Raw genomic sequence first — 18,448 nt, 5'->3', positions numbered from 1 at the left:
ACTACGAGTCGCAGCGTTGTAATGGAGTTAAAACCGGGACCGGCGGTCAGTTTCTCCCCCACATCATGCACACCAAGACGGCTTTTTTTGTCTGCAGTAAACTGGCCCAGTTTTGTTCTCGAAGTGGGGGTGGGGGGGGGGGGTTCTATAGGCAGCGCAACAGCTACCCCAGCAGTGCTCTGACCCCTCCCTTCTCTTGGCAGTATCTGGGCCACGTCGAGGTGGAGGAGTCCCGGGGCATGCACGTCTGCGAGGACGCCGTGAAGAAACTGAAAATCGTAAGTGTGCTTCTTCTCATAAGAGGCCACGCTGTGTGCCCTGCAGACGCCTGGCGCCAACGATTCGCAGGGGGCCGTGCTTAGATCCCGCGTGGCGTAGCCGTAAAAGATATGGAAGGGGACAGATCCTGGATTACCGTCTCTAGAGGGCGATAACTTTTAGACTCCAGGTGCACGGCCATTGAATCACAACGGGTTTTACCCGGGCGCTGGACAAATCCAAAAGGTCCTTAGTGCTAGGGCAGTAGGTGGCAGACGCTGGAATGGCACAGAGCAGGTCTGGGCTCTGCAGGGAGAGCGCCCCGTCTGTCTCGCTTTCCCTCCTGTCCTCTCACGTAATTGTTTTGGATTCCCCATGCTCCAGTCTCCAAGCTACCAGGCACAAAGGAGCCTTTTAATCTCCTGGGCTTGTAAATGCACAGGTGAAAAGATTTTATTTTGGTTTTTGGATGCAGCTTATGTAAATGCTATCGTATCTCCCCAGCACAGGCTGGATCCGGGTTTGTCACGAATCACATCTTTCTTTCTTGCGATGGCTTTTCAGGAAACAGTAATTAAGGTTTTAAGTGTTTTGTCTACTGGTCTCTCTTTTTTTTTTTTAGAAGCCTAAAATCAGTTACAGCTGTTCATGCTGTATTCATATTTTGGGGTGCTGCTCTCTCCTCCCTGGAGGTCTTGCCTCAGCTGTCCGTGCTGTATTCATACCCTGGCAAGACCCATGAAGGGTGCGGCAGGGACCTGACAGCTATACCTGAATTAGTAACTCTTGAGCTCACGTTTGGAAAGGCGATCAATTACGCCTGAAATCCAGAAATCCCGTGGGTCAGGTTGATATTTTGAAGACTATATAATGAGAGAGGTTTTTCCACAGTTAGGCTCCTAAATTGGCCCTTTTGAAAACTGACTAGGGCCGAGCTCCTCAATTTTAGTTCCACAGGGCAGAGTTAGATGCTAAGGCCTGATTTTCAGCACTAGGCACCTAACTTAGGAGCCTAATTTTCAGCACTAGGCACCTAACTTAGGAGCCTAACTCTAGGCTAATGAATAGCAGGTGAATTTTCAGCTGAAAACTTAGGCTCCTAAATTTGGTTGCACCTTTGGCCTCAGTTAGTCCGAGGAGGCGGGGGCAGTCGTGCTTGTATTTTGCTTGTGCTTGCCTCCTAGTCATTGGGGAACTGATTCCTACCCCATTTCTCTGATATTAGGGGGAGCTTCCTCTGCGCCTTCAGCTCGTGCAGCAGTTTAAGCTCCACTTTGCTCAGGACCACGGGAACACAGATTTATGCTGTTAAAGGGGCCGATGTCTCTCCAAGGTGCATATAATGCTAATCGGCCTGCACGCTGACTGCCGTCCTGTTTCTCATGTGGTTTTTTTTTTTTTTTTTTTTGGGTTTGTTTTTTACAGAGCGGAAAGAAATCGGTGAAAGCCATCCTGCTGGTATCTGCAGACGGACTAAGAGTAGTGGACGATAAAACTAAGGTGAGGGAGTCACTTGTGGGGGTTGGAGGCAAGGAAACGGGCGCTTGGCGTCATCGCCTGCAGTCGCCTTGCCTAGCATGTGGTGAATAGGGAGAACACAGCCCGGGGTTAGCAATCCACTTTCACCCTACAGTGTCTGAGCAGACCGGGAAGGAATTTAATGGCGGATTGTACACTGCGGGTACCATCAGGGTAGCAATTTTCTTGTCCTCCAGAGATGGGGGAGCCTTTGCCAGCCCCTTCCTGGTTTATGGCGTGAAAGCGGGTATTCTAGTTTCAGAGACACGCAGGGGAGGTGGGGGGATGGAAAGGCACAGATGCCCCCTCTGCAAGGAGTGGATCAGTAGTTTTAGAAAGATTTAATGAGCAGCGGGGGAGATCTTTGAAAGGAACCCGGTTGGTTGGAGCTGGCCCCGGCCCCTGTCCTCACCCTGAGCTTTTATCCGTCAAAGGTTTTACAGAGGCGCAAAGTCCAGCTCGGGAAAAACCCGTAGCAATCTCACGAAGCAGGGCGACGCGAACGCTGGGCTGCGGGCCCTGTTTCAGCCCGGGAAAGAATTGCTGGGTGCGTTTCTAATCCTGCCTGGCTGCCTCCGTTCACCCCTGCTGTCCTGCGTCCCCTCCACGCCCGGTGCAGTGGCACAAGATTTCCGAGTGTAAGTTGCCTGTGGGGCTGGTTTATTCCTAGGGAAATGGATTTGCTGGTTAGTGGAGGGCGTGGAGTGGGGGGGACGACCGGTTAGTGTCCTGTAGACAGAGCCCCGCCCCTCCCTGTTTCCTATGCTGGATCGGGGTAGATATTATTTAAAAGGCGCACGCTTCTACATCAGTTTTGTTCATTTTGATTTCTATATCACGACCTGCTCAAAGTGGTATTAAGTGTAAGATCCGGGTACGTACAGGGACCGGCACATTAAAAACACAGGATAACTATTGTAGAAATAACACACTTTTCCATCCTTTGCTTATGTGTCTGCGTATTTTACTTTTAAGCTTTCTTTCATTCCTTTCTGCAGCTCATTGTTTTACACTTTTTATTCCTTCTCTTCTCCTCTCATAGCCTGTCCTTTTCCCTCCTAAAGGTGTCTTTTTATTTATTGCCTGTCTTCTCCCCTCCATTATTCAGTCCCTTGTTTTCCCCCAGACACTTCCTCCCTATCTCTCCCAAGTCCATCCCCCCCTGCCCCCACAACTCCTTCCTGCTCTCCTTAACTCCTCTTCTTCCCTGAATCTCTCTCTCTCTCCCCCTCCACCCCGCTTCTCCCAGCTATGCATTCCGCTCCTCTCCTCTTCCTCCCTGGACCTCTCTCACCACACTTCTCCCAGGTGGTCTTCCCTGGCCCTCTTCCCCCATCCATATTCTCTTCTTCCTCACCCTCTCTTATCTGTCTCCTCATCTTTTTTCTTCCTCCCCTTTTTCTTCTCTGGAGTCCTTTTTCCCCACTTCAATCCTTCTAGTCCCTCTACTCTTCCCCCCCCCCCCCCCAATTCTCTTTCCGTCTCTCCACCCCCCCCCCCTTGCTGGGAACTAGGGCCTGCACTTATGGACTTAGGCAGGCTCTGGCAGGCTGCCTCACTAACCCAATCTCGCATGATGGGGCTTATTAGGTAGGAGGCTGCTTAACTTGATTACTAGAAAAGGTGATTTGATGGTTAGTGAGTGCAGGGGAGAAAATATATTTAGGAAACCTAGGTGCCAACCAAAGATTGTTAAGTCGGAGAATTTTGGCTTATCCTGCTTTACAACAGGAAGAAGGGGTATGGGATCACCTGCCTGTGCACCTCTGGTCTTTCATTATAGTCTTTTTTTTTTTTTTTGGCTTCTCTTATTTTAAGTTCATTTTTCTTTGCTCTCTCTCTCCGCCCCCCCACCCTGTGTCCCTCCCAGCTTCTTCCCCTCTCCTCTCCTTCCTGGCTGGCGGCGCCTGTCGCGAGTCTCCCAGGCCCTGCCGGCGGCCACAGCTTACCTCTTTCTGGCCCTGGTGCTCCGCTGGTGGCAGGCACCTTGATTCCTTCCCGCTGAGAGTTAGGTGCCCGGGTGAGCTGCTGCCTGGCATTTTTCCAGCCCTGAGTGTCTGCATGGATAGTGAATGGGGGATGCAGCTGATGGTTAGTTGGGGGGGGGGGGGGCAGGCAGGCAGGGGTTGCTTATTCGGTAGGCGGGTAGTTGGCGGGCTATCGATTTGGCTTGTTGCACGTTTGCCCGGGGGGGAGAATTGGAAACTGCATTGCTGTGGATTGGTGAAAAGGATTTTGTTTGGTTAATTAGTGGAAGAGTCGGACCATGGGGGATGTTGGGGAGGCTGTCATTTTGGTTGGCTGGTGAAAACAAATTGGTTGGTTAGTAGTTTTGATGAAGTTACCCCCCCCCACCAAAAAAAAAAAAAAAAAAAAAAAAGTGCTGCTAGAGCTTGAGAAGCAAATGTGGACATCCTACCGCCCAACCCAGACAGCTTAACCGCTGTTCCCCAGGCTGGGCCTGAACAGAGAGCGCGTGTGTCTGCCAGCCCTGGCATCCTGCCCCGAGGCGGTCATCACTCTGAGAGGGGCTGAAGAGTCTCAGACAGGCCGAGCTGAGAACTTAACCCGTCTCAGTGAGGCTTCACCATTCAAGTCTGGCAGGAACAAAAACCTGAAAAGGTTACCTCTTCAGCCAGCAGAAGACGCCTCTTTTCCCCAGTGCCTGAACAATGCGGCCCACTCACTGCCCCTTCCCAGAGTGCTCACAGCTCCATTCCCCTCGCTCTTGCGGTCAAGATGAAAACCCAAGTGTCCTGGGATAGGGAGGAGTTGGTCTGAGGACTTAATTTGGGTAGTTTTTAATTCTCCCCCCCCCCAATTTATTGTACTTTGTTATGGGGGGAGGGGAGGCCCGTTGGCGGGAGAGCTGATGGAGAAGGCTTCCCTTTCACACGCTTCATGACCGATGGAGCTGCACTTGACCGCTGCGTTTCAAGGCGGCCATTGTTCCAGTGCAGTTCATGGTGGGTTGGGGGGGGGGGGGACAGGGCATCTTTGGTTTCTAGTGTACAAGTGGGGGGGGAAATGATTCACACATGCGACAAAGAATACATCCTACTCAGCACTAAACTGACTGAGCCAGGGCTGAGATTTTGTACAAGGCAGCACAATGCCAGATCCTCGCCGCAAACTGACCTGGCTGTCTCCTCCTCCTTTGTGTTCTCTCGCCATGGCTCCTGGTAGTCATCCAAGCGATGAGTGTCACCCTTCTTCCTTGCCCCCAGCTCCTACCATTGCCGGTGCTTTGTGACCCCCCTCCGCAACTTCTCTTATTGTGCCCCTGTCCCTCACATCCTATGGCAGGAAGCCTGCAGCCTCCGACTCCATTCAGGGAGGTGAGGCAGTATTTTTTTTTTCTTTTTGTGCTGAATCCCCAAGGCCTTCTGATATTTCTGCAACTACAGAAAAGTACAGGAGATGGGGGCATCAAAGTCAGGGCTGGATCAGTCTGTGGAGGGAGTGAAGAGCTGAGAGGTGGTGGTGGCTGGTTTCTTCCACACCATTTTGTGGGGGCCCCACAGTAGTGCTACTACCTGATCATTCCTGCCCCCCATCCTTCCCCCGCCATCCCTATAATCTAGGGATGTGCATTCATGATATCTGTTTCGAAAGAGTATGCGTCTAGTTTTAATAATGAGATACACGCATACCATCTGTTTTTCCATGTGTACTAGAAAGTCGGCGTGGTATGCGTGTACCACCGAAACGAATGCACATCCTTACTGTAGTCAACCCTAGCAGGTGATCAATTCTTGGATTTCTTAATCTTCCTTACTATTGTGTTCTGGGAGCTGTAGTTCTATTTTAATAGGGTAAAAGCCTCAAAATACATTGGAAATGGAGTTTTAAAAAGTCAAAAGGACTGCTCAGCTTCTCTGCGTTGACATGAGTCTGGTGGCACATGTCAACTAATAGAAACTGTACACCTTTCTCTTTTGGAAGAAGGAAGATATTTCTAAGTTACATTTCCGTGCACTGACAGAGGATTGGGTACATTTTATTCTAAAAAAAAGACCTTGAGACAGCCAACCCCAGATCTTGAGGGAGAGGCCAGGCCTGGTTTTGGTCCTGTGCCATGCTGGGGCTTGTAGTTCTGATTTCTCCCAGAAAATCAGGATTTTGCACTTGCATGGATGACTCAGCTTGCCCCTGATGCTTTAGTTAACCCCCAGAAACCACATGGCAATGAAGTGCTAACGATATCCTGGGCAGGGAGTCGCCCTTTTGCGCTTGGCTCTTTGGCAACGCTGTCCCTTCCCGTTTTTCCCTGTAGGATCTCATCGTGGACCAGACCATAGAGAAAGTCTCTTTCTGCGCACCGGACCGGAATTTCGACAAGGCCTTCTCCTACATCTGCCGGGATGGCACCACCCGCCGCTGGATCTGTCACTGCTTTATGGCTCTGAAGGACTCGGTAAGTTTTTAACAGGCTCTTCTCTCACAAGCGCCGGTGTCTGCCTTGCTGACCTTCCTCTTGGAAGGTGGGGAATGGGGGGGGGGGGGGGGCCTCTGGCCTCTGCCATGGTCCCTCGAGGTCCTGAAAGTTGCAGCGGGCAAGGCGGAGGAAGAGGAGAGGGATGTGAAAGTTCAGCACCGGGGAATGGACCCACCCCCGCTGCAGTGCTGTCCCGCTGCAAGATGGCAGAAATCCACGGTGGGCCCTGCAGAGCTACCGAGGGTTTTACGCTGGCACTTGAGCGGTTTCAAACCAAATCTAGAAGTTCCCACTTAAAGGCCCCAGCGTACCAGCCGAATCAAAAAAGACGGCAAGCAAACCCGTTTCAGGACGTGTTAAGTTCATAACGATAAACGCCTTGCCGAGTAGGCTGGACGGAACCTTTTTTGGTCTTTATCTGCCGACATTTACCTCGTTACTGTGGGCCCCAGTCCAAGACGTTTCAAAAGAATGCCAAAATCTTAAGAATATCTAAAGAGCACCAGAATCTGCCTCAGGGGGGAACATGGAAGAAATGCGGGGAAAAATATGGACCCATACGATGGCCCTGATGCCGGCTGTGTTTCGGCACCGCCTATGGAGAAATCCTCTGAGAGATGGTAAAAAAAAAAACCAAACCCCAAAACCTTCACTTCGCTATCTCTGAGGATTGCGCGGGAAGCAGGCCCGGAAGTGCTGAAAATGCGGTCGGCGGCAGGATCGGTGTCTGTCGTTCATCCATTTTATTTGGTTTCAGCACAGCCCGGAGATGCCACAGACTTGGCTTTCCCCAGGCGATGGCGAAACATGGAATCCAATGGAGGCCGCAGAGCCGCCAGCCCCTCCAGGGTCCTTGCTGTTGGGACCCTGCTTGATCCTCCCTGCTTTTGACAGCTTTGCTTCCTCACTGCTGAGGATCCCTGGGGGTTTCCTTTAATCCCGGGACTCCCATTGGCTGACATGGGCATTGCAGCATGCGTGGATGCCACCGTCGTGGTCTGGACATAGAGGGGGAGGAAGAAGGGTGAGGTGCGAGTGTAAACGTTATCTATGGGAGGCAGGGCCGCCCCGGGGCTCTGCACTTTGAGGGGGTCGGGGGGGGGGGGATCCTGCATCACTATGTTGGCCTCGCCCCAAATTTCCCTGTCATCTTGTGGGTGGAGCCATGCTCATCAGCATACCAGCGCCTTCCTGCAGTTTCATTCACCCCTGGACCCTGCACCCTCCTAAGGTCAGTCCTGATAAGAGGCTCTTACCAATCAGAGATTTTTAGCCCTTGTAAGCACCTAAAATAAGTTTGAAATCCATTTCAAATGCACTGCAAGGCAGCTAAAATTAGAATTGCCTGGTGGTTGATTTGTCATTCTGTCTGTGGAAACTAGGATTTTTGTGGATTGATTTTTCCCATTGTCTTTTCTGTACAAGAAAAAAAAAACAGATGCCAGTCCAAGTTCAAATCAAGCCCCTATTTATTTGTACTTTTTCTCATTTTAAAATGCTTCCTGACATCTGTGATTTTTAGAAAAACAAATGTGCGGGGAGCCCACTTGAAATGGCTGCTTTTGTGTCTTGCCCCCTGCCCAGGGTGAAAGGTTAAGTCACGCGGTGGGCTGCGCCTTCGCTGCCTGCCTGGAGCGGAAGCAGAAGCGGGAGAAAGAGTGCGGCGTCACCGCCTCCTTTGATGCCAGCCGGACCAGCTTTGCGCGGGAGGGCTCCTTCCGGGTCACCTCTGCCTCCCAGCAGGCTGAGCGGGAGGAGGTCATGAGGCAGCTGCAGGACAAGAAGAAAGCCAAAGGTAAGAGAGAGAGAGAGAGCGGGATTTGAAAGACGGGTGAAAACCAAGGCCGGCATGAGGGCCTGGAGAGTTCGCTTTCCGCACAGCCCCTCCCCCGCGCTGTGTCCACGGGCTGTGTCCACGGATGCTGACATGGACTGATGTCTCTCGAGCTTGCTCGCGTTTCCTGCGACACGGCAGTGGACCGCGACCGAGCGATGCCCGCGGCAGGGTGTTCTAATCCCAGTTCCGCCTTGTTTCTTTGGGGGGGTTTTTTCTTGTAGCGGAAGCAGCCGCGGCGGCAGCGGCGGTGGCGGCGGCCCCAGCTCCCCCGTCGCGAGGACCTGCTCAGCCTGCCACCGTGTCTCCGACGCAGTCCGCCAGCGTGCCGGTGGACAGGAGCGGCGAGGGGGGCTCCCAGCACGCCATCCCGCGGCGGCACGCACCCATCGAGCAGCTGGTGCGGCAGGGCTCCTTCCGGGGCTTCCCCGCCCTGAGCCAGAAAAACTCCCCCTTCAAGCGTCAGCTGTCACTGCGGCTTAACGAGCTACCGTCAACGCTGCAGCGCAAAACGGACTTCCAGACCGAAAACCCTGGTAAGAGCAGCGCACTCTTGGCGTCTTCTGACCCTCCTCTGGCTCTCACTGAATAAATTCTTCTTCCTGCTTGCACTTTTTTTTTTTTTTCCTTTCCTTGCTCACATTCTCTCCCTCTCCCTTTTTTAAATCCTCCTCGCTCTCTTTCTCTCTTCTCCGCCCTCGCCCGCAGACCAGGCTCACTTCATTTGTATTCTCTGATTCCAGTGCCTGAGCTGGAGTTGGGCTCTCACCAGGAGAGCGATGGCGTCAGCGACCTGTGCATGCAGATCAATTCTTCCTTCACCAAACCCTCGGAGGACCCCTTTGCCAGCTCCTCCACCCCCAACGGCACCCTCGCTCCCACCGCTGCACCTTCACTTCCTCCCCCAGCAGCCCAGGGTAAGTGCCGCCTTCTGCAGGAGCCAGTGGTTCCAGCTCTGTCCGTGGCTGGCCAGCGCTGAGGTCCGAAGGCAGGTTGCCCTCCGTTTTTCACCACTTAAATGCTTTTTTAATTTTTGTGGTTTTCTTACATTAATAATTTACTAAATGAACTTGCCTTGAGCTACCAATGAAAAGGAATGAGCTAAATGTAAAATAAATGGTACATGCTCCAATCCACGGGTGTGACTCGTCAGCCTGGTTTTGAGGGGAGCCATGATATGCACTAAATCACTTTTTCTCCGAGCAAGTGTACCCCCTGAATATTCTTTGTGGATAGGCAGAGACCCAGAGCAGTCTGTAGCCTTCCCCTGCGCCAGTCACCTAGAGGACCAGGCGATAATTTGGGTAAGGGTGTCCATTTTAAAAAAATCATACCTTCGCCCCTGCGCTGCATGCTGCGGTGAGACCTGGATTTAAATCTGGGTCCCAGTTTCTGCTCTCTAGGCTGGGGATGCCCTGGAGCAGCAGTCACAGCCCCACAGGAAGGGCAAAGAGGGAGTTCCCAGCCATTGCTCAACAGTGACATCTGCTGGCCGCACCCTGTGTGAGCACTGGGTTTTGGAGGGATTCTAAGCATGGCCGCTACAATGGCTGGACTGGCGGCGGGGGGGGAGGCAGGGATTAGAAGTAGGGGGGAAAAAATTCAAGCGGTTGCAAAGTAAGGCTCATGGGACCACAGCTCAATGGAGGCCGGTTCTGATTGAGCTGGAAGCCAAAGGGGACAAGAGGAAACTCACAAGCCCAAATTAATTTTATCTATTGTTTTAACATGGCCTGTGATAGCGAATGAAAACAACTTCCAACACAGCATCATTACAATCAAGAAGCCTTTCTGATGGAGGTCCTTTTGGATAAAAACATTGATTTTGCAGCCTTTTTTTTTTCCCACTTTCCGGGTATGCCTGATTATATACATATAAACAGTCCCCACAAAATCATGGGATACCTGGGGCAAAGGGCCAATGGCTGACCCAACCAGGAGGGCATGCAGATGTGTGTCCGTCCCCCCCTTACCGTGCTGAGCAGCTGGAAGAAGAGGAGAGAGAGACAGTGCCTCAGGGCCAAGTCCTCCTCCTCCTCTTCCATCCAGGACCCTTCTCATGGTTCAAAGCTTGAGTCAGGCGCCAGACAGAAGAGGAAAAGGTCATGGCCTAAGACACCATCACGCTCCTCCTCCTGCAAGTGAATTGGCACAGGAAGAAGGTTTGAATGGGGAGGAGGGGGGCAAGAATCAGCAAGTGGAGGGGCAGGAAGATTTTGTGCGATGTAGGGCACCACAACCCATGCGAACAGCCCTCTGAAAGGCCTTTTTATGTCTTGCAGGATCAGCAGCGTGGGGAGAACCAGCCGTGGCAGCAACCGCAGCCTCTACCTTCCAGCCGGGACACAAACGCACCCCCTCAGAGGCAGAACGTTGGTTGGAAGAAGTGGCGAAGGCTGCAAAAGCTCAGCAGCATGTGCCACCTATCGCGCCGGTGCCTGCATCTGTTCCCAGTGTGATGCAGTCTTTTCCTGTGCCCTATGATAGCATGCCAGCCCAAGTCTGCATGTTCCTGCCACCACACATGCAGCCTGCCTACATGCCGATGGCTCCTTACAACCAATCCGTGGTTAGTGGCATGCCATACCCTACTTCGAGTGTACCTGTGGTGGGCATCACGCCATCTCAGATGGTGGCCAACGTCTTCTGCACTGCTACTCAGCTTCAGTCAGCAAACTTGGCCAGCAAGGTCAGTCCCTTCCCCCAGGGCATGTCCCATAATGTGCCCACCTCTGCAGCTACCGGCCAGTGTTCTAACATTGCCACCCAACCAGGCAGTAGCATGGTAGCTTCCAAATCCAATGGCACCACCAATGGGGGTGCATGGCCACCCGATACCAGCCAGCCAAGGGAGCCGGCCACCACGCAGGAGGTGGACCAGTTTGAGGCCCAGTGGGCAGCACTAGAGTCAAAGTCACAGCAGAGGACGGCCAATCCCTTCTCCAGCGACCTTCAAAAGACCTTTGAGATAGAACTCTAACAAGACAGAGCAACGCAGACTAGCACCCAAGCCAAGCAGGATTAAGTTTGAGCCAAGTTTGTCAAGAAAGTCCGGGCGAGTCCAAGGCTTTCAGAAATGGTGTATAAAGAAGATTAAGTGTAGGGGTGTGGGGGACTGCAACAGTAAATCCTTGGATTCTAAAAATCGAATGAGGTGACAACTTCCAATCATCCAAAGTCCTCGATTATGTGGATACAGAGCAGACCTCAACAAATACTGCCTAAGGACACTCCCTGCTGTCTTGTGCTCAAAGAGCCAGCGGTGCATATGGCCCCCTCCCCTTGGAGGCTTCCCACAGTGTGAGTTCATGGTGGTGGGATCCTGTGTCCCGGCATCAGTCTGTTTGGCAGTCGGCAAGATGTTCTCTCACTGTGGTACCCAACCAAGTTTTACCTTCAAATGGGCTCCTCCCCAGGGGGAACGGATAAGCCTCATCCTTACCTGATCAGAGAGAGATTGCTGAGGCCTTTTTATCATGAGGGATGGCTATCTGGAGGTAGACTTATTTACCTGCTGTCATAGGAGAAGCCTCATGGTGGCATGCTGTAGCCAAAGACCATCCTATGCTTGCACTGCCATGTTCCTACAACAATCCTTCCAGTGCTCCGCTGTTTGTAGTGGAAAAATGCGCAATCCTGTATCCATTAAGCCAGGTATAATCTAGCAGATCCACTTAGGAGCTGTTATTGGAATTGCAGGACCGCAGAACGAAGAACTTTTCAGCCCCTGCTTCTTCCTGTTGTTTAGGGTTATAAGTATAGCACTGATAGTGGCGGTGAGAGCCCCATCACAGAATAGTGCAAGCATCAATCAGACACAAACACAAAATAGGTGCATCTCAGGCAGAGCAAGCTTCTCTCTCTCTCTCTCTCGCTCACTCATATACACATACATATATACTCTTCCGCTCACCTACTCTCTCCCTCTGCCCCACCACAAAACAGTTACAATACTGGCAGCAGCAGTTCAAGCTTCCCCCTCCTATCCCATGCACACTAGTCCATCACAGAACAGGTACAGCAAGGAAAGAAGCAGTGCACACATGCACAGGCCCACCGCAGAACAGGTACAGGCAGTGGAAGCTTCTCTTGCTCGCTCACACACAGTCTCACCACAAAACAGCCAAACATACATGCTCGCTCGCCTACTCTCTCCTTCTGTCCCACCACAGAACACTTCTGGCGGCAGCAGCAGCAGTGCAAGCTTCCCCACCCCCACACAGAACAGGTACAGGCAGTGGAAGCCTTTCCCACACGTGAGGTACAGCATGGGCAGCAGTAGCAGGATCTTTCCTTGTGCCCCTGAAGGGGGCAGTTTTTAAACTATCTACATTGAGGCAAAGCCCACCGGTACATTTTGCTCCATTTTTCCTGTGGGTGTTTTTGAATGGAAAAATAACATATGTAGGCTTGGACAATGCAATCTACGGGTGTTATCTTCCCCAGTCAAAACCCACCCTTGGGAACGCTTCCTCTTTGTTTGGTTAGAAGCATGCACATGGCAGAGCAAGCGGGCAAGACTTTCAGTCACATTGAGGGAGAGCACCAGTAAGAGAATGAATTTACATAGGTAAAATGCTTTTTACCTGCAGCAGTGGCTTTGAATCGTCCTTTTTAGGTAGCAAAAAATCACAGCTCAGTCTGATCCTTGTTTGCAACGTGGCTTCCCAGTGCTACGGCAGGCACCTCCCTGGCTGCAGCTTCAGTGTTTTGCACACAATTGCTTTTACGCTGGTCAGCTGCAGCGCTGGAATTCAGGAGGAAAGGGCTTTCTTACCATTGACTGGGGCAGGCGAATTGCTTTGATGTCCTGCCAGCCCCTTCCAAATGTATTTTTGTGGGTTTCTGTTTTAATTTAAAATGCCAAATTTGTATTTTAATATATTTTACTTAGTTATGTTTTTTTTAAATATATATATATAAATAATAAATAACTTATCTACCGAATCGTATTGATAGGATGTGGTGTGCAGACACTTAAAACTGATGCAGTGTGCAGCTCTGGATCATCTTGAGATGTTAGAAAAAAAAAACCAGGACTAGATTCACTGCTGTCTTCAAGTTGCCATGGTGGGTGCCTGTGGCCTTTTCCGATTCCCGCAGAGCGATGAGTAGCTGACAGTAAGTTTCTTTTGACTTGCTGTGGGAATTAGGCAGGACCAGATTCTACTTTTAAGAGAGCATACATCTATAGGATGACCGAATTATACCACTGCTGTGAGGGAAGGAACAGAGAGGCATTTAAAACTTTTTTTTTTTTTTTAAATTTCCTCTTTCTCACAGGGGAGTGGCTCAGACTGCGCCTGGTCAGGCAGATACATCTGCTATCATGTATTCTGAATAGAATGAAATTGGGTCCCTAAACCAGTAAACACCCCCCCCCCCTCCCCCCGCCTGCGTTTGCTGGGTGGTGGGACTAAGCGCCACAATAAAAAAAACTACAGAGGTGCCAAAAACATTTAAAGCTGAGATTTTCAGTCTTGGATTGAGCAGCCCAGAGTTGTGGGATTACGCTTATCTCTGGTCATGGCCAAGGGGTTCGGCTGATGCAACTTCCTGGCACCCCGGGTTGCCAGCTCTGCACATGCTTGAGCGTGCCTAATATTAAGCAAACTCCTTCATTGTGGCCAGGGAGAGGTAATTTGTGATGGTTTTTGAGAAGTCGGCTCCCATGCCTGGCACAGCTCGGCCAAACGCACCAGGGCTGCTCCGCTCCTTTTTGACCGACGGGGAACCATCTTTGCTTCAGATGGCACCGCGTCACTTCTGCTGCTAGTACTCTTCATCCTTTGAGCCTCCTAAGCATTACGGGGTATTTCTGTCTTTCAACGAACAATCAGATGAGCCTGAATCTGTAACTGGACTTGGATTTGTAAGAAGAAAGCATCCAGCTCCCAAAAGATTAAATACAGTTGTAGTTTTAAGAAACAAAGAAGTCATAACTTGATAGATAGCAATTCCAGTTACCTCAGTTCTTTGTAAACACTTTTAGGAATGAAGGATTAATTTTCTTAATCGGTCAAACTTGTTGAGGTGATAAAAGCTTACCACCATCCGCTCAAGCAGTGGGCAATGTACTCGTTCCACAAAACTCTGAATCCAAGTCGGATTTTCAAGGTTACCAAAGTATGTTAAGCCACCTGGTTTTTAAACTACCTATGCAAATGTATCTCCTTGCTCCAGCTCCATGGGTCAGTGACACTGGTGTGGGTGCTGCTAGCCAGGAGAGGTGGGTGGGTGGGGGGGTCAGGTCTGGGCTCTGGCCTCTGTTCCTTGCCAGGGGACTGGAGAGGTGCTGGAGACTACATTCGCATTCCATGGCGGGAGGGCATGTCCCACGGGTGAACAGTGGCTGAAACATAAGTGGCCAGTTTCGGCATAAACTGACATCCCGTTCTTGGAGGAACTGACGGCCTGTGACGTCTGGCCAGAGGCTGTGGCTGGAAAGAGAGGCTAAAAAGTGGTGCACGAGGAGGTGGGGGTGCAGGGAATCCCTAGGTACTTGGGAACGAAGGCGCTCCAGGCCAGTAAACGCCGGTTCCAGTTGAGCTGGAATTCCAAAAGGTTCAGACCGAAACTGCTGGGTCAAAGCTACAGGTGTAAGAGGGCATCTCCTCCTAAAAACCAGATAAGATTGAGGGAGCTGACTGGGACTTCGGCACCAGTAGGATAACCCCAGCGATAGTAGAAGGGTGGATTAGTGACCTGACCTTTGATCTGGTTGTCAAAAGGTGACCATTAACCTTCCAGTTTCACTGTCCAACAACGGAACCATGATAAATGGCACAAAAGCCATTTTGTGGGGGGAGGGTTTTGTGTGGTTGTACAGAAAGTTGTGCATGCTGAAAACTTACTCCTGAGGGCAGGTTTGACTCCCACCCTATCCATCCCCCCACCCCCCCAGCAAGGGGAATCCAATGCAGCCAGCCAATTCTACTTTTGGGAAGGCATAGCCTGTACTTAATGTAAATGGCAGGTGATTATGTAAATGTGGCAAAAAAAAAAAACAATTCAGTTACCTCAGATGTTTGATTGTAAACATTTCAGTTCCTCGTGGTAACAACCCAGAACTTATTTTCTATGTTTTATTTCCAATTTTATTTTGTATCTAAAAACCTATGTATTTGTATTATAAAACTACATTGTACAAAATAAAATAATATAATGTAGCGTCGCTAACTCTGACTGCGAGTCTCGTCTGTGCTGGGAGGTTGCACCCTTCCTATCACCCCCGTTTCATTTGGCCAGCAGGGCTCCTGTAAAGGGGACCCCCATCTCCCAGGGGCCCAGCAGGTCTGCCACAGGGCCCAGGGTCTGGCAGCTCTCCCTGCTCACTGCCCCAGCAGGTTTATATGTCCAGGGTCTTACGGCTAGAACCGCTTTCCTGACTCGTTTCCAGAGGGCAGAGACGGAGGCTTCTCGCTGGCTGAGGCCTTGTTCATGATCTGTCGTGAAGGATAAAAGTTGATCATGGATGATGCAAACAAGCAAGTATATTTATGGCACTGGAGTTACCTCAGAAGGGTAACATGCAGCCACCGCCATCGCGGAGCAAGGACACAGCTTGATCGCTTCCAAAAGGAGAGATGCAAGAAGAGGCAGCACAGGGAGGTGACGTGACGTGACGTGCCAGACGGGGGACCTGGATTCAGGAGCCAGAGCTGGGATTGGAACCCAGCAACTCCTGAAATCCTAGCCCTGAGCGCTGACGCCCCCTCCCCCCCCCGCCACACCTCCAAGCTGAACTGAATTTCATACATTTCTACAACGGCTAAAAAAAAAAAGTAAACCTGCCTCTGACCCAGGACAGGATTGAACCCCGCAGAAAAGGGCAGCAGAGCCTGGAAAACCTGTCTTCCCTAAAATGAAAGGTTGCTGCACATCCTCCCACCGGTTTGGGGGGGCCTCTGCTTCCAGTTTCCTTTTAACTCGGGGCCACTGCCAGAGTCACCTGGCCACCTCCATCAAGGGATCCCTTCCCTGGGAAAGGTTCCAGCCCCTGAGGAGGGCAGTTCAGTGGGCTCTATGCTGCCCAGCAGGCAAAGTGTGTGCCACATGGCCTGACAGACTGGGAGCAGGCCAGGGTCTGCTGTGTAGGTATGAGTGCACTCGCATATGTGTGCTTTCCAGACATCAACATATGCACACATACACCCATCAAACACGTGTTTGCACATGCAACGTATCTGTATGTATGTATGAACACATACCAATCGATAAACTATTTCTACACACAAACTTCTAGCTACAGCCACGCCCGGATATATGCACGTTATTGATGAGGAGGTGGCTGACAGGGAAAAGTCAAAGCAGGCCAGCACGCAACAGGTACAAGGACTCTCAGAAAGGGCAGAACAGCTGGGGGCAGCAAAGGTAAGAGCAGAGATAAGAGGTTAAGGCAAGAAGGCAGGATGGGCAGCGGAGGGGGGAAAAGCAGAAATACTAGCAGGCAGATACGGTAAAGTCACGCAGAAAATGGGGGCAGGAAGAACTGCGATTGGCCTGGGGAAGAGGTGGGATGGGAATGCTAGGGTTGCCCTGACTGGGGCATTAGAGGGTGCTGGGGTCAGGTTAGGGAAGGCGGTTGGAGTGTGCTAGGGCTGGGCCGCTGAGGGGAGAAGAGAGGGCTGGGGGGATCAAAGTGGGCCGAGCCTAGAATGCTGAGGGGGAAGTGGGACGGGCGATCAGAATGAGCTGTGGTGTACGGGGGGTAAGAGAGTGCTGGGGTCGGAGTGGGGTGGAGAATAGCGAATGGGGCCTCCAGGGAATAGCAGCGGGTTTCAGTTAGTACGTATAATCCACACAAGCCTCCAATTCTTTCCTTCCCCAGTTCTATTACCCCGAGAGTTGTGGTCCCTTTAATGGATAAATGCTGATCCAAAGCCTTGACATGTTTATTTTGGACCGATGCTGTATTGAAGCTATAACCAGGTAAAAGGGCCTGGTTTAGATTTGCCTTTTTCATCCTTGAACTTTACTTTTATTGCCAACTTCTGGGCTCTGTATTTTGGAAGGTCTCTACTTCCTCCCTTCTTTTTGGATGACCTTTTGTGAGGTTTGGTCTTTGCCACCGTCTGTCTCATACATGCAAGCACCCCCATGCAGGTCTCCATAAACACGCTCAAACACGGACCTAACAAGTACATGCACGCATGTGCTGAGAAGTGCCAGTTGGGGTCCTTGAAGCCCAGCTTCCTGCCTCCTGACAATGGCCAATCCAGTTCACAAGTGCCCGGCCGGACCCCAGGAAAAGACCAGGTCCTTCCTGCACAGAACCAGAGATAAGCAGTGCCTTTCCCAAGTCTACACGGCCAACAGTGATTTCCTCCAGAAACTTGTCTATACCCTTTCTAAATCCAGCTACGCTAACGGTTAGTCACCCTCTCACCTAGTACTCAGACAAGATGGCCCTCCGTGAAGCTAACAGGCAGCACTTTTAAACAAATCACTCAGTTCCCCGTTAAATTGTGGAACTCGTTGCTTTTACGTCCAACAGATGGCGCTGTTTTTCCCAAAAAGCATGTTTTTACCTGTCACAGGTGTGACATCTATATAATATAAGTATATAAAAACACGCGTGCATTCGAATGCAACGTTGTGTCAAATTTTCAAAGCAATCGGTGAAGAACTTTCGGAGATTTAAGATTTTGAACAAACGAACATTTATATTTTTATTTATATAGATTAAAAAGCACTGGTCCCAGTATGGATCCTTCATGCACGCCGCTGTTTACCTTTCTCCGTAGAGAAAAATGACCATTCTGATGCCAAAAACTGCCAAAATCTTCAGATTTTTTTTTTCGCATCACAATCATTAAAGTCAAACCACCACTGATTGCCCCATGACTTTGCAATCGGATAGATACACATGCATACACAGGTAGATCATATTGATTTATTTGGTCCTCAGTTTGCATGATGCATCTTCATCTTCCCTAAGCGAGTGCAGACTTTCAGGAGGAAGGGCTGGCACCTGGGAGCAGCCAGCCTGCTCCCCCCACCCCAGCAAGGCACTGTCTGGCAGGGGGCGAGATGAGGACCTCCAGGTTTAGGGATTTTGTCTCCTTTATTTACATAGTCTCTGAGGATTCCTCTCTCCCCCTGATTTTCAGAGCTGTTTAAACAAAAAAACAAAACCTCGACTCCCACTGCAAGGGGCACCGCCCTCCTAGATTGTCCCCAATGCATAAACATAGCGCACCACTACTGTGTATCCTCAGCACAGACTGCGCTGACCCTGGGGTCTGCACCCGCCATACCTTTATAAGCGCAAAGCCCAAAATGCCCCTTAAGGAACCAGTTTGGAGCCCTCAAGCCAGAGCTCTGGCTATCTTTTATTTACAAAAATGTATATTCCGCCCCCCTCGTCAGATAGATTGCTCAAGGCACATTATAACCTA

General features: G+C 50.9%; 1 protein-coding gene across 5 annotated transcripts in view; it reads left to right on the top strand.

The window, feature by feature from the left end:
- The window catches only part of NUMBL (NUMB like endocytic adaptor protein), a 52,781-nt gene extending 37,673 nt beyond the window's left edge, over window positions 1-15,108 (top strand). For all 5 annotated transcript variants that reach the window (XM_029570951.1, XM_029570949.1, XM_029570952.1 and 2 more), the window contains exons 3-9: window positions 204-278; window positions 1,684-1,758; window positions 6,053-6,193; window positions 7,799-8,009; window positions 8,273-8,584; window positions 8,792-8,965; window positions 10,331-15,108. In XM_029570951.1, coding sequence (XP_029426811.1) covers window positions 204-278; window positions 1,684-1,758; window positions 6,053-6,193; window positions 7,799-8,009; window positions 8,273-8,584; window positions 8,792-8,965; window positions 10,331-11,028 — 1,686 coding nt within the window. In that variant the 3' untranslated portion in view covers window positions 11,029-15,108. The remainder of the gene's footprint in view (window positions 1-203; window positions 279-1,683; window positions 1,759-6,052; window positions 6,194-7,798; window positions 8,010-8,272; window positions 8,585-8,791; window positions 8,966-10,330) is intronic.
- The last annotated feature ends 3,340 nt before the right edge of the window (window positions 15,109-18,448 follow it).

Source organism: Rhinatrema bivittatum, chromosome 11, assembly GCF_901001135.1.
Source record: "Rhinatrema bivittatum chromosome 11, aRhiBiv1.1, whole genome shotgun sequence".
In the NCBI taxonomy this organism is placed as follows: Eukaryota; Metazoa; Chordata; class Amphibia; order Gymnophiona; family Rhinatrematidae; genus Rhinatrema; species Rhinatrema bivittatum.
This window is presented reverse-complemented; position numbering and strand designations above follow the sequence as displayed.